This window comes from Paramormyrops kingsleyae, chromosome 23 (genome assembly GCF_048594095.1).
Source record: "Paramormyrops kingsleyae isolate MSU_618 chromosome 23, PKINGS_0.4, whole genome shotgun sequence".
Taxonomy (NCBI): Eukaryota; Metazoa; Chordata; class Actinopteri; order Osteoglossiformes; family Mormyridae; genus Paramormyrops; species Paramormyrops kingsleyae.
This window is the reverse complement of record NC_132819.1, coordinates 10,242,813-10,268,599: the sequence shown is the minus strand read 5'-3', so window position 1 is coordinate 10,268,599 and position 25,787 is coordinate 10,242,813. Positions and strand designations below refer to the sequence as shown.

General features: G+C 47.6%; 1 protein-coding gene across 2 annotated transcripts; it reads right to left on the bottom strand.

Annotated features, from left to right (window-relative positions):
* Positions 1 to 10,488: 10,488 nt before the first annotated feature.
* LOC111839695 (uncharacterized) lies at positions 10,489 to 24,687 on the bottom strand. 2 transcript variants are annotated; one of them, XM_023803855.2, is made up of 7 exons: positions 24,007 to 24,687; positions 22,768 to 22,923; positions 14,106 to 15,231; positions 13,565 to 13,991; positions 13,342 to 13,439; positions 11,558 to 11,973; positions 10,489 to 11,320 (listed from the first exon to the last, which is right to left on the bottom strand). In XM_023803855.2, exons 2-7 carry the CDS (start codon positions 22,915 to 22,917, stop codon positions 10,838 to 10,840), a joined length of 2,700 nt encoding a protein of 899 aa, XP_023659623.2. In that variant the 5' UTR covers positions 22,918 to 22,923; positions 24,007 to 24,687; the 3' UTR covers positions 10,489 to 10,837. The 2 variants fall into 2 exon arrangements, with proteins under 2 accessions (XP_023659623.2, XP_023659624.2); XM_023803856.2 differs by having other exon boundaries at positions 11,558 to 11,970.
* Between the last annotated feature and the right edge of the window lie 1,100 nt (positions 24,688 to 25,787).

Genomic DNA, 25,787 nt, shown 5'->3' with positions numbered 1-25,787 from the left:
CTCTCACAAGCCCAGACACTCAGACTCCTCACTCAGTCTCTGGAGAGCCCTGATCACAGCCTCCATTGACTCCCCGAAGATCACAGCATTGTTAGCAAAGTCAAGAGCAGTAAAACTTTACTCACAGATGCTCCGCAGCCGCTGGACCCCACAACCCTGCCCATGACCCAGTCCATGTAAGCCTTGAGCAGAAGAGGAGCAAGAACACACCCCTGATGAACCCCAGAATCAACTAAGAAGAATGCAGAGGTTCTGCTTCCACTCTGCACAGCACTCACAGTACCGGTGTACAGGCCGGTCATGACGTCCAGCAATTTTGAGGGGATCCTGCAAAGTCTCGGGATGACCCTTTGGTCAGCTCAATCAGCAGAGCTGAATGCTTTATGAAAATTGACAAATGCTGCAAAGAAACCCTGCTGAATTTCCCAGGACGTGGTCAAGGAACATGGAAGGAACATTGAAGTCACCCATGACCAGAGGAGTGTCACTAAACAGGCACCCATTAACAACCAAGTGAAGTTGAGAATAAAATGTCTCCCTCACTGAGATATCACTCACCACGGTCGGAGCATACACTGAGACACCCAAGGAGTTCCATAGCCTAAGTCTCATAATACACTCCTTGAAAGGAGTGACATCATACACCACTGGGAGGAGCCGATCCACTACAGCAACAGCTACTCCCTGAGTATGGCAGCCATCAGACCAACCAGACCAAAAGTAGGTATACCCACCTACAGAGATCTGGCCATTCCCCGGTCTGCGTACCTCAGGGAGCGCTGCCACCGAAATGCGGAGTTCACGAAGCTCCCCCGACAGCAGAAGAAGATGGTCATCTGGCCCGAGAAACAAAATGTTCCACACACCTACCCGGATCGGCTGCCATGCAACAGGTGATGCCCCAGCACCACACCAGCTCCAATCCCCAACAGCCTGACTTTCCAGCAGTTTCTTCTCTTCCAAGGATGAGGCTCCCGAAGGCTTTCCCCATCCCCGTCATCATGCGTGCAGCCTTCCTGTGGGCGGCTGCAGCACAGCTACTCCTGCAGAGAGCAGATAGGAGTCCTGTCCATTGCCTTGGAGCTGTGTGAAACGTTTTCACGTTTTATCTTGCCATTAACCCCTAAAATTTTCCCTGCAAGTTGAAGGACTGCTTGCAGGGCCAGATGTAGTTTAACGTCATACCCAGGACGAGGCCAAGGTGGTTAGGTAAACAAAAAATGTAGATGGTTTTGGCTCTCTGGGCCTCTGAACAGATGCAAATGACTCCGGATCTGTGTGCTGCTTCAGTTCAGCTGGGCTGAGCATTCCCTCATCTCTGTATGAGCACATGTGCACAGTATGAAGGGTCACCAAGTCTCCTTGGCTATGTCTCCTGCTCCACTAACCACAGTGGATGGAGAGAATACAGCCTGCAAGGATGGTTTATTATACTAACGGAAATGCAGAGGGTGGCAATACTAAAAAATACCCTCTAATATATGGCTGCCCAACTCCGCTCCTGGAGATTTCCCACCCTGCAGAGTTTAGGCGCAGCCCTAATTTAACACACCTGGTACAGATAATCAGGCACTTCAGTAGCATCTCAGTATAACAGTCAGCTATGTTAAAGCTAAGCTGGCTCTAATACTGAAATATTACTGAAGGCCCTGATTATCTGTATCAGGTGTGTTGCATTAGGGCAGCACATACACTCTGCAGGATGTATCACACATTCACCTTTTATGCATGTATAGTATATTTACAGTATAAGGTTCCTTTGCTCATATGCATGTGCATTCCTTTGCGATACAAAGCATATTATTTCCACAATATCAGTAAATTAGAAGTTCGGGACAATTTTTTTTAAAACTATTAATGAAGACCACGAAATACATATCGTCATATTTAATGAAAATCAAATAAAACGCATATAACCCACACAGCCCCATTCAGCCACTCATTTTCCAAACTAGGACTGCTGTGTATGGTGAATTTCCTGAATGGGGAATGGTTTTGGGAAGGATCCACCACCACTACACTTTCTCTTTAGTGTGATAACTTGATGAGTATTTGATGGATCTTTTTGAAATTTTGAGACAATCACACCAGATTGAAACAACACTACTTAATGGCAGCAATGGGAAGGGTAACTGTGGACAATATCTGACATTGTGAACATGATAATTCACAAAGTATCGAATAGTCTTAGATTTGATCTTATTATCAATTCACAGAAATCATTATATGGATGAGATCTGCACCGGATGTCATTTTCAGACAAACTACCCCAAAAATGAAGCAACACCACTAGGTGGGAGCAAAGGAAGAAAAGGGCAGATGCAGAAGACACTTGATCTTGTGAATAGCATAAATCTAACAATATTTCATGGATCGTTTTCAAATTTCCAAGGAACATTGTACTGGGCAGTGGTTCTCAAACTTTGGAGTATCAAATAATTAGGAGGAGTTGCAAGATCTGGTGAAGCTGATTGCATTGAAATAAGTGATACAAGGTTGGGCTTTTAATAATGATTTTTTTTAAGAGGTGGGGAGACTGTAGGGTAGGCCTGGGCTGTTTTAAGGATTAGATGCTGGGCTGTATGGGGAATACATAGTTGTTCCAACAGTATCTGGTTTTTTAATGAATTGCAATCTATTTAATTGTTCAGCTAATATGTACAGAGGAAGGACAGCATGTTATTCAATGTATAACAACGTAACAAAATACAAATGCTACAAAATGCTGAAAATGGTAATGATCAGTCATTTAAAGGCCACTGCATAGTGTTATCAGGTGCAAATAGGATTATATTCATTTATGTCATTTGGGTAAAAGTGAAAAATGCCGAATCACATACATTCAGATATATATTGCCTTTTGCAACTATAAATGTGCTCCCGTGTCTATTTTTGCCGGTTGCTTGGAAGCGTTACCTCTGCTTATCACCTGTTGCTATGAGGTCCAGGAAAGAAGTGTGAAAGCAGACCACAGGAAGGAGAGGAAGGGAAGGAGAGGAGGAAGAAAGTATGAAAGAAGAACACAGGAGTGGAAGGAGAGGAGGAAGAAACACTAGAGAAGCTGCAGAGAGGAAGCAAGGCCCAGAGAGAGAACCACTCATACAAATAATGCAACACACAGTCTTATACATTTGTAATTACAATTGTGAAAGTTTGGGCCCTTATTACCCAGAGAACTGAGGTTAACACAAGTACTGGGACCAAGAGAAGAATCAGTCCTATTGCAAGGAATAATACTAGACGAGATGAAGTGATTGTGTGAGACTTTGCCCACTTTGAGCCTTTGATGGCACACTTGCCATTTCCCAGTCTGGTGTGGTCTTGCTACACATGCAGAATGAGGGGAGACCCACACTGAGTGCAGCACTGAGCCTCTCCTGGGGAGACCTATGCTGAGTGCAGCACTGAGCCTGTCCTGGGGAGACCTATGCTGAGTGCAGCACTGAGCCTGTCCTGGGGAGACCCACACTGAGTGCAGCACTGAGCCTGTCCTGGGGAGACCCACACTGAGTGCAGCACTGAGCCTGTCCCGGGGAGACCTATGCTGAGTGCAGCACTGAGCCTGTCCTGGGGAGACCTACGCTGAGTGCAGCACTGAGCCTGTCCTGGGGAGACCTATGCTGAGTGCAGCACTGAGCCTGTCCTGGGGAGACCTACGCTGAGTGCAGCACTGAGCCTGTCCTGGGGAGACCTATGCTGAGTGCAGCACTGAGCCTGTCCTGGGGAGACCTATGCTGAGTGCAGCACTGAGCCTGTCCTGGGGAGACCTACGCTGAGTGCAGCACTGAGCCTGTCCTGGGGAGACCCACACTGAGTGCAGCACTGAGCCTGTCCTGGGGAGACATATGCTGAGTGCAGCACTGAGCCTGTCCTGGGGAGACCCACACTGAGGCCAGCACTGAGCCTGTCCTGGGGAGACCCACACTGAGTGCAGCACTGAGCCTGTCCCGGGGAGACCTATGCTGAGTGCAGCACTGAGCCTGTCCCGGGGAGACCTATGCTGAGTGCAGCACTGAGCCTGTCCCGGGGAGACCTATGCTGAGTGCAGCACTGAGCCTGTCCCGGGGAGACCTATGCTGAGTGCAGCACTGAGCCTGTCCCGGGGAGACCTATGCTGAGTGCAGCACTGAGCCTGTCCTGGGGAGACCCACACTGAGGCCAGCACTGAGCCTGTCCTGGGGAGACCCACACTGAGTGCAGCACTGAGCCTGTCCTGGGGAGACCCACACTGAGGCCAGCACTGAGCCTGTCCTGGGGAGACCCACACTGAGTGCAGCACTGAGCCTGTCCTGGGGAGACCCACACTGAGGCCAGCACTGAGCCTGTCCTGGGGAGACCCACACTGAGTGCAGCACTGAGCCTCTCCTGGGGAGACCTATGCTGAGAGCAGCACTGAGCCTGTCCTGGGGAGACCCACACTGAGGCCAGCACTGAGCCTGTCCCGGGGAGACCTATGCTGAGTGCAGCACTGAGCCTGTCCTGGGGAGACCTATGCTGAGTGCAGCACTGAGCCTGTCCTGGGGAGACCCACACTGAGGCCAGCACTGAGCCTGTCCTGGGGAGACCCACACTGAGTGCAACACTGAGCCTGTCCTGGGGAGACCCACATATTGTGTAAGAACAGAGACATACTGAGGGGATTCTTTGCACAGAAGCAATATGAGCTAGCAGGTTTCAGGAAGGGGTTTAGCAGAACAAAAAAAGACTTAGCTATAGGAACCTAAACAATGAAGATATTTTAGTTTTTTATATTAATTAGTAAAATACTAAAAGTATTTAAAGGTTAAAAACTAACATTTAATTAGTGAATTAAATGTGTAAACAGGGACCAGGTTCCGGAACCTCATTGTGAAAGCGCCTATCAGGAGTAGGGGAGTCTATGCAGGGCCAGAGACCAACATTCTTCTTAACTAGAAAGAAAAACTCTACTTTGGCGGACAAGGGAAAAAGGCGAATAAACCCTTAATAAATCATGCATATACTCTTCCATAGCCGCTGGTTTGGAACCAGACAGGGAATATAAACTAGCTCTGAGAGTACAGTACTAGGAAGCAGATCTAACACACATCAAAACGTCTTTGAGGCAGTAGAACAGAAATTTGCTGTTTACTGAACTCTTCACTCAAGTCATGATATTCAGAGAGCACATGTGTCAAATCGAGAGAGAGAGAGTTCAAAGACAGGCAAGACTCCAACAGGCAAGAGAAACAGTGGTCAATGTGGTTTTGAAGCCGCAGTGGGGGTAACTGAGGATTAGAGGGTCTGAGGATAACTCAGTGAGACACAAGGAGATGGTCTCCATGTGATCCTGCCTACTGGTAAGTCAGAAAGGTTTGATTGAATGTTGTATAACTGCAGAAGCAAAGGGGCTGCCGTGAGCCCTCCAGTGCACAGGGTAGCTCTCTATAGAAATGCACATTTTCTGTGCTGACCTCATATCAGCTTTCATCTGAATCCACAATGCTCTGAAGCAAACTATTTTCAAAAGAGTCGGGCATGGGTAGCTGGGAAATGGTTCACGAGGAAGCGTCATTCAGTGGGGTAAAGTCCTCTGTGATGCTCTGGCCATAAAGATGACCAGAAAATCCGCATCAGAAGCACCAATCTTTCTGCAAACGCCCTGTTGAATCAGCCTCTCAGCAGAAGAGACACCAGGATAAGATGACCATGGCAAAGTCAGCCGTGAGGTGACCTGGCAGCTTGATGTTCTCTCTCAAACCTGGTCGTCAACATGAGAGGCTATAGTTATGTGTCTTCCAGGCTGGTCTCCCACTCTCGACCAGTGAGCTCATCTAACTTCATGATGGAAGGCTGTTAGAAATGCTCTCGAATCCCATCTGCTCTCAGCTACTAGAGTTCGCAACTATTCTGGTCATTGTGCTACAAATCAAACAGCCATCTTTCCACCTTCTGAATACCTACTGGATGATCAACTATGTCACTGAACATCAGTGAATGTCTTCAGATTTGCACGCACCACAGACTCCAAACCAATATGGCCCACCATTGGGGAACAGAGAATGAAATATGCAATTCTGGACTTCTTAGATTAGCCGAAGTTCAGAAACTGAGGAGCACTGGGTTCTGAAGACCTTACATTAACCAGGGTTTATATCATGGTGCTGGGAGGCCAAGATCTGAGGTTTCTGGTGAGCCAGGAATGAGGTGACTGCAGGTGACCTTGTTCCAGACTGAGTACCTTTTGGGCCTGATTGGTTTTCTAGGTCGAAATGTGAACGCGATTACCTGGTGTGGTGGAAATGCTCCTTTAATGGTTCAGTCTTGGAAAATGTTACTTCTGCCAAAAGAACAAGGTCCTCAAAAGAGGAAAAACAAACCAACACCAGCATTACACTGCTCATGGGCCACTGGGAAAAAGGGGCAGCACTGTCTGGAAAAGGTGGCACTGAAGGGGAGGAAAAGTTTGGATTTGATGGGGTGCATTAGGGAGTGACTGGTGTGGCCCTGACCTGCTTCTGTGGCTTTTTATGGATGACAGACACACGATGCCATTGGTGACGGGGCTCTGTGACGCAGGAGACCCCCAGCGGAGCAAACAAGGAGGTACTCGGCAGGGAGCATATGGCGCACTATCCAGACCGTGAGTCACCCGTCTCAGCGCAGACTGACGTCGCTGAGGTACCTCATGCTGCCAATCCAGGAGAACGCCACACCAAGACCTAGTTCAGGAAAAGGGGGCTGCCTAAGTGGGTCAGCTGCAAAAGTTGTTTCATAATCAAATAGGCTCTTATAGGCATTCAAGTATATGCAAATAAATACAAACAGCTGGATTTAGCATTGGAAAGCAAGGCTGTAACATCATTTTGGGCTGTAAATATCACTTTGTTCTGACTAAGTAACAATGTTACAATTCCATACTTGGTGACAGTCATCATATCAATGACCTGAAGGTGTGAAATGATTCCTTATCAGGTAGCAAACTTACTTTAATTTGCCAAATACATTTGGTACATTTCGTCATGTGCATAACGACTGCATATATTTACCAACTAGATAATAACTAGATTTTCTGCAACCAGCAGACTAGACTGAATTTCTACTTTTATGCAAAAGATCATTTGAGCCGCAGGTGAGTATGAGTATCTGTGTTGTTCTGTCTGCTGTCTTTGGCGGGATCCTGAGACCCATAGCTCTCTCTTCTTTTTCTGCTCCCCTTTCCAAGTCAGGGCGGGGTTCCGCTTAGGCCTGATTTTGGGATTATGTTCATCTGTGCTCCATCAGTGCCTCCACCTGAAAAGGGGGTGAATCAGTGGAAGGATCCTGGACAGAGGCTGAGGAAATTCATCTGAACATGTCAAACATCCCATTGCGTTCAGCCAGAAGCTCCTGCAGGTAGTGCTTCAGCGTGGGCTATGAGCCCACAATCAGGAAAAAAAGCACCAACTTGTACCTTTGAGGGTACAGTTTTTTCTTCCTGTGGCTGTACCCTCAGGGCTCTGCCAGGTGTACCATACCTGTAGGTAAATGTACATTTTAAGGTACAGAAATGGAACCGTTGGAGAGACATTAATGCTGTTTGTACGCAGGCTGTAGCTTCTTCTGGGAGTGCAGGTGGCCGTGCTGACGCAGGCGTCGCTCCCGCCCTTCATCTCCAGCCTTCCACAGGGGATTGCAGCCCCAGCGCCACTAAGCCCTGCTGGCTGCAGCCGTCCAGCTGGCTGAGACGTAGCAGCCGACTGGCCCTGGAGCTGGGGAGCAAACAGACCCCAAAGCCGCCTCCGTCCCCCTTCTGTGCCACATTCACTTCCTCCTCCTCTTGCTGTTTTACACAGAAAGCCCTCCATACTATTCCACAGCTCCCCATCCCTGCCTTTCTCCCTTCCCATAAATTAGCATTTCTGGAGTAAATTTCCATTAATGCACTTGCCCAGTGGCTCTTTCACCATCCAAGGAATAACCTACCAGATCCTGAAAACGGTCTATTGATGAATCTTTCCTGGATTCAAGATGTGAACAACTGCTCATCTGGCAAAGCAGGGCAGGATATGCAAGTGAGTTATTAGGGATTTGTTTTGAGCAGAGGGATGATCAGAAACACCCAGTCAAATGGGGGGGGGGGGGGGGTCTAATTTACATGGAACTAAAAAATGATGATGGCCCACATCTCGCCTTCCTGGCCATCTTGGGAAGACATCATGCAGGGTTTTTAAAAGCCTTTGCAGTGTGATTACTCTACTGGAGCACAGCTGTCATCTTCAGACATTTATAATAAAATGCGCACACTCTGTGGTAATTTTAAATTATATTGTGAGAGTTTACAGGCTAGGGAAAAAAACACGACTGCTGGGATCTAAAAATATTTCAGACACCTTATCAGAATTTCATGGCTAGACTCTTGAAGAATGCAGTAACACTTCAGAGGTTAATAGCTTCATAAATAGCGAGCAAGCTGCCAGTTAGTTAATTTTGCAGTCACATCAAAATTGCTATTACCCCTTTCCACTGAAGGACGTCCCTAGAACTGGGATGGACATTATCATCATTATACTCAAGTCCAGAAGGGCATCCTTTGCATTAAACTGTAGACCACGCCACAGAGGGTCTACAAACCAGATTGTAGATAAATCTATTTCTGTGGCCAAAATACCTTCTAGCAGACTAGGACACAATAAGTGCAAAGGAAACAGGGTTTTTCAGTTTGATATGTATCCCTTAATGCCCTGAATCAGTGAGATGCCAGATAAATTAGCCTCAGTGTTCACTGACACTGGAATTGACCAAGGGCGAGTGGCAGATCCTCTGAGGTCAGAGGACAGAAAAGCTGCATCCGTCACTGCCTTTCTGTTTAGGCTGCATGGAGACACTTTTCAGTTAGACTGGCTACATTTGTCAACCATGATTTGCATGTGGTATAACCTATGCAGATGAAACTCACTGCAGTATTCACAAAAGCAAAATGTGTAACTGTTTCGAATGATGACATGCATGTTAAACTTATAACCTGTGTATTTACCTGCCTATCATTCATAAGTAGGTTGCATAATTATTAGTTATTTAATGCAGTTCTAGATGACAAGTTGGAACTGAGGTGAGATTGTTGGCACAGAGCAGAATTTTATCATGTGGTGGTAATGCTTTAGACTGGCAGGTAAGGAGCATGCACTGAGAACAGCACCAGATAAAAACTCACAGTGGTCCATTTGGACTAGTGTGGTGCTGAGGTATCACCTGCCACATGGCTGCACTCAGGATCTCATCCCTGAGGAGGTTTGTCATGTGGTGGGTGCGGCAGCTCACTGTACTCACTGCATGCTCCTTACCTTACCTTAGATTGGCTGAAATACAGCAAAAACATTCCATACCTGTGAGCCAATGGAAGGCACCGCTGACTGTCAGACAGGTCATCCTTTTCTCAAAGTTCAGAGGTCAGCCTTCCAGGGTCCCAGGAGGGCCGGGAGACCATGCCAGGCACATGGCACAGGGTTAGAGTGTACCCTGGGTGGAATGCCAGTCCACTGCAGGGCACAAGCACCCACATACACCATCATACAATTTTCAATTTAAAGGTGCCAGTAAAGTCTTTGGCCTGCAGGAAGAAACTGGAGCGCCTACTGGAAACGTGAAGAGACAGAGAGAACATGCAAGCTCCGTAGACACAGAGCAGGCAGGAACCATTTTATAGCATAAAACAAATGCCTGTTAGAATGTATCACCACACGCGTGCCTGTAGCTCTTTACTACCAGCACAGGTGAAAAGGCAAATGCTTTAGAGAAAAACAGCACTATTCAAACTGGGCACAGTCAGTTAGCCAGTTTTGCTAACTCATCTGCACTGTGCAGCCTCTGAATATTAAGCTAATCACATTTGTGAAAACACTGTAATTAATATAAGTATGGATATCGAGTTGCAGTGCAGTTGAACTGGATCTATAGCCAAACACTTTTCAGGAGCTCTAATGCTGAGCAGGAATACTGGCATCTCGCTCAGTCTCTGACACTGACTAGCATGCAGTGTTTCGCTCTCTGACACTGGCTAGCGTGCATTGTCTCGCTCTCTGACACTGGCTAGCGTGCAGTGTCTCGCTCTCTGACACTAGCTAGCGTGCAGTGTCTCGCTCTCTGACACTGACTAGCGTGCAGTGTCTCACTCTCTGACACTGGCTAGTGTGCAGTCAGGGCTGATCACGTTGGTTCCGCATCAGCTGCACAGGGCTTGAGCGCGGCCCACAGAGGCACACTCAGGACAAGTGGCCCACGCAGCACTGCTGCCCTGCCCCCTGGCTTGGGCCTGCAGGGCATCGCTACAGATGGGATTTGTTTAGCCCTAGTATGATGACAGAAAATGGCAGAGATGGGCCTGGTCACCCATGGGCAGTGGGAAGCTCGTGGCTGAATTCAAGGACAGTCCAGAGCTGCAACCCAGCACCAAATCCTGGCCTTCAAAGATCTTCAGAGACGTGTGCTGACCACACCATGGACAGCGTAGCTACAGACACCAGCGTAAGAATAACAAAACTGGAAACACTGTTTCTTTATTATTATTTTAATTGCAATCGTGATGATGTAATAGTCAAAGCCAAAAAGATCTGAGGTGCCACTTTTGTAATTAAAACAAAAAGACACTGTCCATCGTGCCACTTTCCGTCCAAGTGGAAGACGGACTGCATCAAAGGATTAAGCTTTTTATTAAAATAAATAGGACAGATTTACAGCCTGTGAGCTCCAAAGCCGTGAATCGCTTTTGCTTCTTTACAGTCATTTAAAAGCATATGCAGCGGCCTGCCACTCTGCATGCACTCCCACTATCTGTAATCACACTTATTCCGGCCATGCTGTGTATAGCCCCTTCACTGCACGTCCCGTCGCTGGCTCCGCACTACACAGTCTCCTCAACGATAACCTCGATGGCGTGCTGGATGATGGGGATCACGTCTCCTTCCATGTCTTTGCTCCCCTGGATGGAGGGCGCCAGGAGCAGCAGTGGGGGGGACGAGGTAGAGCCGACGGGAGGGTCTGCCTGTGTGAGACAGAGCTGTTCGGAACCCTCCGGGCCCGACGGCGCGGCCTGCACCAGCAGGATGGTGTGTACGGCCGCCTGGCCTTCTTCCTGGGGCACTGGGCTTCTGCCGTGGGTCTTGCGGTGCTTGCCCAGGTTGGAGAGGGAGCGGAAGGCACGCGGGCACAGCGGGCAGGTGTAGGGCTTCTCGCCGCTGTGCGTGCGGGCGTGTTCCACCAGACGCGCTGCCAGCACAAAGCTCTTCCCACACACGGCGCAGCTGAAAGGACGTGCCCCACTGTGCAGCCGCTCATGGTCGCGGAGGTGGGGGATCTGCCGGAAGCGCTTCCCGCACTGGGAGCACTGGGAGCAGGCGGGGGAGCAGGGAGGTGACAATATGAGCAGCAGGACCAGTGACAGGTGAAGACGAGATGGAGGAAGAAAACAGATGAGTGCAGTCAGTGACACGGCAGCCATGAGAGAGACAAACGAAAAAGAGTACAGAGCAGAACGGGAGTGAGGAAGCAGCAGGGCTTCAAAGGCCAGCTCCTCCTCCTCATCCAGACTGGAGGCAGATCTTCACACACAAAGCGCCCTCACCTGGTAAGGTCTCTCCCCCGTGTGGATCCTCAGATGCACGCTCAGAGAGGACGCCGTGGTGAAGTCCTTCCCGCAGTGCTCGCAGTGGAAGGGGCGTGGCTTGGAAGAGTTGGGGTCTGAGGGGGACTCGCAGTGGGTGAGGACGTGCTCCTCCAGGCCGGCGCTGGTGAGAAAGCGCCGGCGGCAGGCGGGGAAGGGGCAGCGCAGGGGTGTCTGGCCCGAGTGCGACAGACGGTGCAGGTCCAGCCCCTCTGGGGTCACACAGCGGTGCCCGCACATCTCACACTCCAGCTGGCCCCCGTTCCGGCCCCGAGGTCGCCCCAGAGCCCCACCCTGGTCGCAGCTCTGCATATGATCGACCAGCTCAGACTGAGCGGGGAACTGGGCCGTGCAGCGGGGACATGACAGGACTCCTGCTGTGGAGAAGAGAGAATTTTTAATGCTCAGTTGGGTGACAACAGCAAAGCCAGGAAGGGTAATCCGGAGTGGCGATCTGTCCTAGCCAAAGTTAGTCCATAAAGAACACTATGGATGAGCATATGCACTTGGCAGCAGAACACACCAGGCTGCAGCTCAGTCATCAATTTTGTAATTAATCATTGGATCTGCGACTGTATGTCTAGGAGTAAAGAAGGAGCCGACCTGTCAGACAGACCTGGTAGACCCAAACGTATCGTGAGGAGGTACTAGGAGTGCCTGACAGAGGGAGATCTTCAACTTGTACCTCCGGCATAAGTTTTGTTACGTTCCGAGGGAGGCTGGAGACCCTGAGCCTGAAGCGGCCATGTTCTGGGCCTCCATTGCTGAGGTGGCTGTACAGAGCTGTGGCCATAAGGTTGTTGGTGCCCGTTGAGGTAGCATCCCCTGAGCCCAGCTTGGCAGTTGTGGAAGCAGAAACTCAGGTGTGAGAGCTCAGTGAGGCCAAGGAGAATGACTTTCAAAGAGATTCTGGCTAACTGTCAGGCAACTCAAGAGGCATTTGCAGGGCTCTGCCCATGCTGTTTACAGCAGGGATGGCACGTCATTGACCTCGAATAGGGAGTCATGCGGCAGAAGGAGCATTTTGGGCTGTGACCTGCAGCAAGTGCTGGGGGGGGCGGTTGCAGCCGAGTGTGAGGCGGCCAGGATGAGGGCCAGCACCTCCAAGTCTGAGGCCATGGTTCTCGACCAGAAAAGGGTGGATTGCCTTCCCTGAGGGGGCAGGAGTTACTGCCTCAAGCAGAGGAGTTTAGGTACCATGGGGTTTTGTTCATGAGTGAGGGAAGGAGGGAGCGGGAGATCGTGCAGCGTTGGCACTAATGCGGATGCTGTCCTGTTCTGTCGTGGTAAGGAGGGAGCTGAACTGGACGGCGGTCTACGTTCCCACCCTCCCCTGTGGTCATGTGCTTTGGGTAGTGACCAAAAGAATGAGATCGTGGATACAAGCGGCAGAAATGAGTTTCCTCTGCAGGGTGTCGGGGCTCAGCCTTAGGAGCCTTAGGAGTTCAGACATTCAGGAGGGGCTCAAAGTAGAGCTGCTGCTCCTCCGCATCAAAAGGGGCCAGTTAAGGTGGTTCGGGCATCTATCTAGGATTCCTCCTGGACATCTCCCTGGGGAGGTGTTTCGGGCATGTCCAACCGGGAGGAGACCCCGGGGCGGACCCTGGACATGCTGAAGGGATTATATCTCTCGCTGGTCTGGGGATGCCTTGATACCTCCCCCCCCCCGCCACGGAGGAGTTGGAGGAGGTGGCTGGTGAGAAACAGACATGACAGATATTCAGAAATACAAAGGAGAGCAGCACCTGGGTGTGTGAGCAAGTGCAGCTGCAGCTGTTTCCTGCGCAGAAAGGAGAGTCCACAAGCCTTGCAGGAGAATGGGAGCCCCCCGGCGTGTGTGCGTCTGGGGGGGGCAGGAGGGCAGAGGAACTGCGTTACTGTACATCACACCGATGTCACCAACACGTTATAGCAGAATCACAGGACACAAGCTGGTCCACTGCTGGGATGGGACACCGCCGGGGATACCTGTGTAACAACAGCTGGGCGCGTGTCTTGAAACGAGAGGGGCAGTCCATGCAGGGGTGGGGCAGCGGGAGCCCCGCCCCATTTCCTCGAGAGCCTGGCCCCTGCCCACTGGCGTGGGGGGCGGCCTGGTGAGCACGGCGATGGCGCGCCAGGTTGCTGCTATAGGAGAATGCCCGGGGACAGGAGTCGCAGCTGAATCGCTTCTCGCCGGTGTGGCTCAGCAGGTGGGCACGGAGGTGGCAGTGCCGACCGAAGCCACGTCCACAGGTGGGGCACATGAGGGGGGCAGTCTCACTCGGCGGGGGGGTGGGGCTGTCTGCGAGACACGGGGGGGAGGCGGCCATGGACTGTGGTGGAGATGACCCTGCGGGAGGGCAGTCGCCCACCCCCTGCTGGCAAGGAAGCACTCCTGCACTGTCCTCTGTTGCTGCATACATAAACAGGAAATGGTTAACAGCAACAGAACAGTGGTCTGGCGTTGCCCTCCCCAGTGCCCTCTCCATTCGGGGCAGGGGTGTGACACAGTAAGTTATGTTCTCACCTTGCGCCCTCTTGGAGCACACGCTGATCTCTGAGCCGCTCCTATTCCTCACATCAGCTGAGGAGGAAGCAGACAGGGCCCCCGCTGGGCTGCTGGATGCCCTTTGCTCTCGGTGCTGTCGCCGGTGATACAGGAACAAGGTGGTGCTCATGAAGCTCTCCCCGCAAACCGCGCAGCAGTGCAGCGCCCCCTCCAGGCCATGGCGTGTCTTTCGGTGCGCTATCAGGGCAGGCTCTGAGCTGAAGCCGGACCCACAGCCCATGCACAGAAAGCTCTGCCCTGGTACAGCGGGCATGGCCGTGGGTGGCTGTGGGAGCTCGCTGCTCTTTCGCTTTCGCTCTTCTACAGCAATGCAGCCCTTCTGGAAGTGTGTGGGTCCTCTGCCTGAACTGCAGGAGGGCTCACCTCCTTCTCCTCCTGCTGCTTCTCCATGGACTGGCACAGTCTCCACACCTTGCTCCAGGACCTTCTCACCAGTAACAGAAGACCTGGCTTCAGCCCCTTCTGCTCGTCCATCTTGTCCCTCCCCCTCTCTCTCCTCCTCTGGTCGTCCATCTTGTCCCTCCCCCTCTCTCTCTTCCTCTGCTCGTCCACCTTGTCCCTCCCCCTCTCTCTCCTCCTCTGCCAGTCCATCTTGTCCCTCCCCCTCTCTCTCCTCCTCTGCCCCCCTTTCTGCCCTCTCTCCAGCGTGGGGCACATATGAATGGTCCTGGCTGATGAAGCTGTCTTTGGCATGGTCTGTCTCATGTTTCAGGTCCATACTTTCCTCCCTGCCGGGGGTCTCAGCTGCCTTTGGTGCCGGTTCTCTGGGCTCTGGCTTCACCTGCCCCACCTGCCCCTCCTGTCCCTGTTCCTGCCCCAGCCCTTGCCCCCCAGGCCCTGCTGGGGGCTCTGTGCAGTGTCTCAGCTTGCGGTGCTGCTGCCACTGTCCCAGGGACTCAAAGAGGGAGCCGCAGTCGCCACACTGGTAGCGGATGAGGGGTGTGGACACGGTGCTGCTCGGCCTCCTGGCCCAGTTCTGCCGGATTTGGTCCGTTCCGCCTTGCTCAGCCAGCCTGGAGGAGGGCAGCTTCTGATCTGGGCTGGATACCGTGGGACTGGCCTGGTCCGGTTGCTCAGGCTGCATCTGCTCATTGGGACGAAAAGGTGGGAAACAAATAATATAAATAATTTGTAATGTAACTGGTGAGATGGAATTGACTTCAAGCAGCATGTAAACAAACTGACAGCAAACAAAAAATAGATCAAGGCCTTTGGGTTTCTGGTAGGTCAGAAATGTCATTGGGTGCCAGTGGACAGAGGTGGTGGCATGTGTGTGTAAGAGAGCAGCACAAACAAATGATTGTTCAATGTCACTGTCCACAAAATTTAACCGGGGCTCTGTGATATTTAACAAATACATGAAAAAGTAAGGGAGGCAGAAAGATACAGACTGAAGGGCATCACAGCAGTGTATACTGGATAATATAGTACATAATAAGGTAACTGTGCAGTGTTCAGTATATATGATACCATAAAATGAATGCACATGGATGAATGAACTTGCAGTGATGACAAGTATAGAGCAGAGTGAGTGTGTAGTGTGAGAATGCAGTGCAGAGTAGAATGAGCATATAGTGTGAGAATGCAGTGCAGAGCAGAATGAACATATAGTGTGAGAATGCAGTGCAGAGCAGAATGAGCATATAGTGTGAGAATGCAGTGCAGAGCAGAATGAGCATATAGTGTGAGAATGCAGTGCAGAGCAGAATGAGCATATAGTGTGAGAATGCAGTGCAGAGCAGAATGAGCATATAGTGTGAGAATGCAGTGCAGAGCAGAATGAGCATATAGTGTGAGAATGCAGTGTGCGAGAATCAGAGCATGTGAGCGGAGTGGAGCGGGCGGAATTTGGTCAGAGCGTGGAGCGGTTTTTTAATTAAGGCTGGAGCGGTCGCTCTGTCTCGCTCCAATTTCGCTCCGATACCACTCACACTACGACTCTGAGGCGTGCCCAAATCTACCCAGAATTCATCTGTATAATTATCAAGACTGTTACACAAATTGGCCGAGATGGAATTCGCAAAGTACTGTACTATTCTTAGCAAACGTATAGATGACAATAATGTAGAGCAAGAACAACAATGTGGTTTCAGTGAGTAAAGATTCACTTTGGAATCACTTTTCTCAGAAACATGAGAGTGTGCTAGGCGAACAGGCGGAAGCCAGAGCAAAACGTGAGCACGTTATATATGGTTGTAGCATATCAAGTCTATAAGGTAAATAAAAGTATAAAGGCCTATAAAGTAAATATTGGTAATCAAATAAATTAGTTTTGTCATTCAAAGTAGGTCTAATAGGATTTTTTAATTTCACGTAACGCTGTCAGTGAAATTTTATTTTCTAGAGAGACGCAGTAGCAGCATCAACAGAAAAAAAATTGAGGGATTTAAAACATGGATGCTTAGCCTGTATATTCTTTAGGCTATTAAGCCCACTGATTCCTTTATTTTAAAGCCTATTATTGTGTGGAATGCCATTACCAAACCTGTCCATTGTTGCCTATACGTTGTTTAAAAATAAATATTTTCTGTTCTGAGTGACAATGTTTCCGTTGCTCATATTTCTTTATGATATAAGGCTTCGGTTTAAGGTGACATTTGTTAGGCATGCAGATTATTTGTCCCTCGATCTTTTAAATTGGAGCGAGCGTGGAGCGATTTGACTGGAGCGGGAGGAAATTTTAGTGGAGCGAGGAGCGGTGTTGAGCGGAGCGGCTTAGTGCGAATTAGAGCAGAGGAGCGGGCGGAGCCAACAGTCTCGTGAGCGAGGAGCGGAAATTCTCACCGCTCCACTCCGCTCACATGCTCTGGCGAGAATGGAGTGTGCAGACCAGAGTGAGCGTGTGGTGTGAGAATGCAATGTGGAGAGCAGAATGAAAGTGTAGTGTAAGAATGCAATGCGCAAGAAGGCAGTGTGCACAGCAGAGTGAAAATGCAGTGTGCGAGAATGCAGTGTACAGAGCAGTAAGCTGTACACTGGGGTCTGCCACTGTCACTTTAAATAAAAGCATCATTCCTCACTGTTTCAATACAGTGCTACTGAAAAGAGACAACAACAAAGAACTCAGCGAATCTTCCTCATGGCCTTTTACACATTTTAACATCGAGGCCTGTCACATAAACTTTTATAAATTACAACCAGATTTTGGGGGTTTCTGGTTTTAAATGCAAGCCAGTTGACCAGAAAACTCAGTTCTGGTGTACAATCATTGATTGTCCAGCTAGGAAGGGTTACAGGCAGGTGCAGCAGTAAATGAAACACGCGGAGAGCAAGACATGCCCGTGGGTCTCTGAGCAGCATGTAGGTCACTTTCTGTGCAGGGGACACGTCCTTGGGGACTGTGAGGACCGGGCTGACAGAGAGGCAGACATCCCTGACAGCTGTGAAGGGACTCAGTCAGAATTACTCTGCAGGCAATTACTGGGCCATAAACCAAGGTCCAAGGGCATATCTATACCAGAGTTAAATGCAACATCAACTTATATTGAAACTGCATGTGAATCCTTTCAGACGAGCCATTTGTTATTCTGAAATAATAAACAACTGAAAGAGAATGGAAATAATCAAGCAGCTGGAGGAGGCAAGGGTGAGATCCTCATGTGTATAAGGTGTCAATCACAGCTGTGAACACACGCCAGTCAGTGACCAGCCAATGAACGAACGACAGGATTCCACTTAGTCAGGCTACCTGTGATTGGCTGAGCATATGCCTGATACAGAGTACAATACCACCGGCTACGCTTGCAAAAGTTACCTTTACATATATACATTAAGTAAAAGCTTGCAATTATAAACTTTGGCATTAAAAAAAACGCAACATAAAATATTAGCTAAGGACTTAGACTGGAATAATGGTAATAAATTCTACTCCTGACACTTGATAACCACAACACAAGAAATTGTATTTGCACATGAATCACGCTAATGACACTGGCCACACAAACCACACCAATCAGAGTAAGTGTATTCAAGGAATACATATTTCATCAAAAGGAAACCATAATTATTTTTACATTGTTCCAAACAGACAAGTAGGTTGATTGTTTTGATGTCAGTACAGAATAGCAGCTAAGCGTCACAGTGTTTTTAGAAGAATATTTACATTTAGCACTGCATAATTCAGTTCAATTCCATTTTATTTGTACCGTGCATTTTCACAACATTGACTGCATTGCAATTGCATTGTCTCAAAGCACTTTACATTATCTCTGCCCAAAGTCCCCAGCGAGCAAGACAGAGGCAACGGTGGCAAGGAAAAACGCCCTAGAAGGAAGAAACCTTGGGAGGAACCAGACTCAAAGGGGGAGCCCATCCTCCAGGGGCCGGCAGAGGAAGTCAAATGAACAAAATGACAAAATCCTAATTTACACTGTCCAAATGTAAAGATTTGAGTCTCAAAGCGACGGGCAGGAAAGTTGTGGCAGGCAGGGGCTGGTGCTGCTTCTGACGGCAGTAGTACAGCGATACAGCAGCAGGACAAATTAACCTTTCTTGCATGGTGCAGTCAAATTTACTGTTTTACTGATTTACTATTCTCCAAATCATAAGGACCACAGAAAACGAATGGGCAAGACTCTAATAAAAATGCAGAATTCAGAATTTGTGCACACACACACACACACACACACCTACAGATCGAGAAGTCCTCCCCCCAGAAGAAGAGAGACCCGGATGATGCCCAACCGGAAGATAAAAAGAAACAGCATCTGAAATGGAGAGCACCACCGAATACGAAGCAGAGTGATCTGGGGAGGGGCCCTACGCAGGTGGCAGCTACGCTGAGGTTAAAGAAAGGGACTATGCTGGAGTCTGCATCCGCCTAGAGGGACAAGGCAGCAAATCAGCTGAGAATGTTATCAGAATGACCCAGAGCCAGGAAGGTATGCGGTGCCCCCACCCATGATAAAGGCCACTGAAACTACTACACGATGTATGACAAACCTGGACAGGACATGTGTGTATAGCAATATCTGCAAAGAGATGGACTGGACAAGAATTTCTGGGTCTATCCTGGCATATACAGAGCAGGGAATAAGCCCCTCCCCCCAGCTTGTGGCTTGTCCTGGACATCTCCAAATGCACAGAGCTCGTCTTGTTGACGACCGGCAGGTCTTGAGTTTGGATTGTCAAAGCGAATTTCTCAGGCTACTCTCAATGCGGACATTTCATAATGTATGAAGAGTCATTCGCTTTGACAATCCAAACTCAAGACCTGCCGGTCGTCAACAAGACGAGCTCTGTGCATTTGGAGATGTCCAGGACAAATGGGAACGTTCAAAGAAACTTAACATGAAAACAGCTTAACGTAGCTTAATGCCTCATAAAAGCAACTTCGGAAATAAACATTTTTCTCACACTTCACTGGTGATAAATATTATCTATTGCCAAAAGCATGAAACATAGAAGAATTAAAATGATAAAACTGATAGAGATCCTTACACACACATGGCAAAACACAGGAAGGAGACAAGGTATATAAACACATAAAAAAACTCAAAGGAAGAAAATTGCCTCATCAATCAAAAATCAGTAAAGACTGGAATAGGTGTACAATTTATTACAAATCATCAAAGGCCAGAAAAAAAATCTACTATTATAAAGCTCTGGAAAACTGAGTAACTGAACATCTGTTTTTGATGTTGGATAATGCATCATGAACTTAGAGATGCTTATGGAAAAAGTACAATGGCAAATACAGTGGTACCGCAGTTCTCGAACTCATTAGAACTCAAATTTCTTAAAAAATGACCTAGAGCTCGATCTGAATCTCAGAAGTCAAACCGTGAACGCTGACCTAAGATAACTTGTATGTGAGGGGAAATGAGTCACGTGGCATGTTTGTCAGCGGAAACAAAGGGTAGAGCTTCAGTCTCAGCCTCACATTTGCTGGGATAGCATTGTGCATTTTTACACTAGCTGAATACATATATTTAGACAGTAAAAATACATTGGATGTTAGATGGTAACAGTGAATATTATTATATAATAAAATACATTAAAAAATATATATTTCTTATTCATTATTTTAATATTGATAATAAACCATTAATACATTTAATTATAATAATATTGTCATGCCGAGCGGGGACGGAATGGAGACAAAGGCGCAGACGTCAGGGTATCAGGGAATACAGGGTTTAATTACAGGTAAGGCAGGCAAAACGCAGACGGACAAAACAATGACTTGACTGGGGAAACAAACTGAAACGCGGACTAAATACAGAGGACTAATGACATCCAGAAACAGCTGATAACACGGGGATTCCACACGAGGATAACGAGGGGGCGTGGCACACGGAAGGAGCGGACGATCAGGGCAGGACACATTGTTTTTTTAACTTTACACATTGTTTGGATACATTTATTTTCTTACTTTACAAATTACTGTTTTGATAAATGTGCTTAGATGTGTTTAGTAAAATATATGCTCTTCTTGTTTTATCCGGTTCATTTTGTGTTTAAGTGCTAGAAAAAAAAAAAAACATATTTAGGTGTAATTTTTTGGGGCCGGGAACCAATTAATTGTTTTTCCATTATTTCTTATGGGGAAAATTCAATCAGATCTCGAACTTTTTAGGATTCAATCCGGAGTTCTGAACAGATTAAGTTCGAGTTCCGAGGTACCACTGTATATGAAATGTGGATTTCAAGTTAGGTGGTTTTTTATTTGAAAGAAATTTTATTTCAAAGACATTCCTTTAGAGATTCTGCTTTCATAGGCAGCTGTTCTGGCATATTAAGCTACGTTAAGCTCTCACTTTAAAATTTGTCTTTATATGAGGAGGAAAAGATTACAGTTGCATGCGTTTGGTAATACACAGTGCTTACGAGCAGTGAAGTGTGAGAGAACTTTCGTTTTCCTAACTTGTTGTTTTGGTACATTAAGCCAAGTTACGCTGTTTTGTTTCTATAGAGAGAAAAAGTATGAATTTTATAATTTTGTCTTTTAATTACAGTCTGACACATTTGGCAATAGAATGTCATTATAACCACTGAAGTGTGGCAGAAATGTGGCTGCTGTTTGGGAACATGTTAAACTTTTTTCATATGAAGCACTTGAGAATCCACCAGGCAAATGCACCCCACGTACCTCCCAGGCCCTGCTGGTGTCCTGTAGCATCTAGAGTACCTGAAACATCTCTGCATACAGTACAATGTCTTTGCAGCCTGTAACCAGGGAACGTCGCCCAGCAGCAGCCTTTGCTGAAAGAGCTCCTGAGGGCTCTGCAGTCTGCTCTTATTCAAAGGCAGCAGGAGCTTCCTGCACACCTGTCTCCAGCAATTTACTGAGGAAGATAGAAGCAGCAAGCTCCCCTCCCCACCCCTCCCCGAAGCGGCCCTCAACAAAAGGAGAGACAAAAGGAAAAGGGACCAGCTCAGTGCCCCAAGGGATGTAAAACAGGCATTATATCAAAGAAACTGCAGAGCATGCTGGCTTATTACCATACACTGCCACTCACGCACACGCAATGCTATTGGGAAAGTTATTGTGAAATAACTGGTGGCCATATGAACACATTTTTATTCTAGATAAATTGTACAGAGAGTTGTGACACAACAAATGTAAATGTGGGGCACTGCTGCCAACCAAGTAACCCGGCTAAACTCACATACAGTACGTCTTGATAATCTCAAAATGTTTTCAACTTTTTAGCTGTAGTCATAATAATATATACTTTTTGCTTATTTTACTTGAGAGTAGTATACCTTGAGGTGAATACAATATATATACCCAACCATCCGTCCATTTTCTGTAGCCACTTGTCCTATTCAGAGTCACTGGGGGTCCAGGGCCTATACCAGAGGCTATGGGTGCAAGGCGGGGAACAACCCAGGTTGGGGCACCAACCCAAAGCAGTATACATACCACAAGTTCCAAAAAGAGCATATGATGATGACTAGGAATTAAATTGGTTAAAAAATATGCCACAATATTAGGTGATAATATGTGTTTTATAATTGCTTCATAAATTTCAATGAGCCACCCCATTTTCAGCATGAAAATCAAAAATGGAATGCTGTCTTTTACATATTCTAGAGCAGGGGTGTCAAACATACGGCCCGCGGGCCGAATACGGCCCACTATGGTGTCCAATACGGCCCGCGGGATGATTTGAACAATAGTATTAAATATCAAATCTTTTTTATTATCATTATTATTAGTAGTAGTAGTATTAAAAAGGAATAAGAGTGTTAATGAACAGTTTCTGAGGACTTGTTAAATGCAGTTTTACAGAATATAGTGCATTTGTTGTAATTTGATGCACTATGATTAAAAAAATAATAATAATAAATTCGGCCCGCACATGGTCACATTTTCTTCTCATCCGGCCCTCACCCTAAAATGAGTTTGACACCCCTGTTCTAGAGGTTAAAATGGCTGATGGCTGGGAAACGACTGAAAACCTGCAGTGGTTTGCTAATTCTGGTTGACTATGTTATTTTGACTATGTGAGACTGAGCAGAAAAGCCCGTAACAGTGCACTGTAATGCCTACATCTGCAATGAGCATGTTAGCACTGTATAACAAGGTTCTCAGTTAATGCACTACCGTCACCCAGGAGCAGACAAGCCCACAGCCCCTCACACGCCTCCTGCATGCGCATGTGCCACACTGTACCTCAGACGACAGAAGGGCGGCTGCTGCAGGCCGGGCCTCCTCCCCCGGGCCATCAGGATGGCATGTCAGCTGGTGGGAGAGCACCTCCTCCAGGGAGCTGAACAGTTGGTAACAGGGGAAGCACATGTAGAGAGAGGAGCTGCTGTCCATCGTGGGCTGAAGGGTGACAGACACAACAATGAGCCCAGCGCACTGGTCATTGTCAGACACTGTCCTAACAGGGACAGAGCGTGAACGTCCATCACAGCCTTCACTGGTAGGGATTCACAGCAAGTGTGATAGTCCAAACACAATCCGTGGGACACCTATGACTCAACTACTATCAAGTACTGATCAATAATGACGTCATCAACAACCGATTGTTTAACTGTATACAAGGTAACTCTTTATCCAATGGTGTCCATTAAACTTCTAAAACAGTGTGAACGGTCATTGGGGGAATATTCAGATCTGCCGCTATACGAAGCGCACAAAGCGGCATGAAAACATTTGGTTTCCATGATTGTGCCGCGCAAGAGCACGGATGCGAAGCTCAGCGTGGTCTTCACAGAGTTGCTCTAACGCCGCATCAGTTGCGAGTCAAGTGGCAAAACAGATGCATGGTCCTGTTTACTGAACACAATATACAGTGATTACTGCGGTCACTCTCACTAAAGACGCAACATAACTTTCAGGAATATTTAAATAACACAAATGCATACAGTCGCCCTCTAGTGCCCACGACCTGCAGCTTAAAAAATCTGGTGACTAGCAATAGCATAACAAACACTCTTAGTTTGTATATACAGTTACAACTTATTACATATCAGTGATTTTGATTAATTATATGAGCATGCGTCTGTTGGTAGTGACACAAAAGAACATTTGGTATGAGTTATTTTCAATTATTAACAATGTTAGTTCTGTAAAAAATTTTAAAAAAACGTATTTTTTCCCAATATCCATTTCAGCTGTCAATTCTAATGCTTATGTAACGATCAGTTCTGTGACTACAATAAACTTGTAAAGGCGGATATGGACTATCCCAGCGAGCCCCGTATCAGGATCTTGTGTAGCTCTATGGTAGCTACCAGAACCGCTCCTCCGTCGGAAGACTAATGTCTATGCTCCCTGTACCCGCGACCCACAACAGCACTAAATATACAATCCAAGTTATACGCAGGGCAGCGCGTCAATAGTGCCTTTAACACATATACATTATTTTCATAATTTCTAAAACATAACGCAAATACTACTTACTGTTTCGTTGATTTCACTATCTTTGTCAATATTATCTGTTACGTCCCAGTAATACGTTTTAGGATTGGCTGGATTACAGTCTTACAGCGACCAATTGTTCCACTGTAATCAGAGCGACACTGGTCTTGAGGGTGACGTCACAAAACGGCGCGAATGTTGGGAGTGCAGTCCACACTCCACAATAGACTGAAATAATACGCATGTGCAGGATAATAGCACTGCACATAAATGGCAGTTTTCAGTTTAAACGTACTTAAGAATTCAGGGTACTTTTCTGTCTCCAAGACAACGATTATACCTTTGCATAAGATAAATGTGTGATGCAGCGACCTGCAGACACATTGCACATAAATATGCTTGTTTTACATGTATGCGAAGAATGCCTTTGTCATTGTACAGCTAGTGAGTGCAATTAAATGTCTTTGAATATTCCATTTTGCTCTTCTATGACGCTCTGGCCTTGTAAACTAGCTTGGACATTAATAAATCTTATTTAATAAAAACAAAATATTACAACATCCATGCCTTTCCTTCCAGCATTAAGAGGAACACATACAGTACCTTCCACGGGGTGGCAAGGTGCAGTGGTTAGCACTGTGGCCTCACATCTCTAGAACCGGGTTCGAGTCTGCCCTGGAGACTGGAGGCCTGCAGCATGTGGGGTGATGTAACCGTAGATAGGACTTGTCAGTCCAATGAATCCCAAAAATGTTTGACGCATACCCAGCTGTCCACATGACGCATCAGAAAAAGGGATTAATCAGACCAGGTGATCTTCCATGGTGGACACTATGGACAGGGCTCAGCATGCACACCCTGACTGGCTTGCAGCTATGCAGCCCTACATGCAATAGGACTGGATGCCCTGTGTTCCATGACACGTTGCTCCCTTGATCATCACAGGAGCCCATCTGTTGGTTCATACCACAGGGGATAGCTCTCACTTACCTACTGCATTGACAATTCTTACTTTTTCTCTGCTTGGATCACTCTCAGGAGGTACTTGTGACGACTGACTGTCAGCGCCCCACAGGCTTTGGGGTTTTGGACGTTCCCTGACCAGTCACCTGGCCATAATGATCTGCCCCTCGTCAAAGTCACTTGGATCTTTAACCCTCTCCATTTCCTCTGCAGTGAACATTAGCTTACCATCTAGTATATCCCAGACCATATTTTACTAGTCACCATTATTTGCTTCAAATGGAGGAGGGCACAATGTTTTGCCTCATCCGTACGCAGTCTGACAGAAAGGTAAGACTGTAGAGCCACTAGGGGGTGCTGTTTACCACGTTAAATATATAGCATTTCTTTGTAATGCATAAATTCTATTAAATTTTAGGGATCTGACTGACCTTTATTGTTCAATAGAAGCATTTTTGTAGACATCAAGACTGAATGTAGACATTTTTTTAACCAAGTTCAGCCACAGACATATGACCGAATTAGACACGTCACATTAGCTGCCCAAGTCAATCTTGACCGTAAAATAAACACTTTATTGGGAGTATGTGTGCCAGTGTGGCGTATGACCCCTAGCAGGACTGCGCAGACCAGAAGGCTCCATGGGGCAGGTCTGCGCAGGGCACCGGGAGCCTGCAGCTTGGTGAAGGATACGTGAGCACAGGCCTCCAGGGCTGGGGGCCACGTCAGCAGGCAGGAGAACAAAGCTACAGCTTCTTAAAGACCTGAAGAGAGACTCGCCCACATTCGCATCTCTTATGTTCCAAATGCACAGAGTAGCGCTACATGTAAATATGAGCCAAAAACCCAAAGCTGCAGAG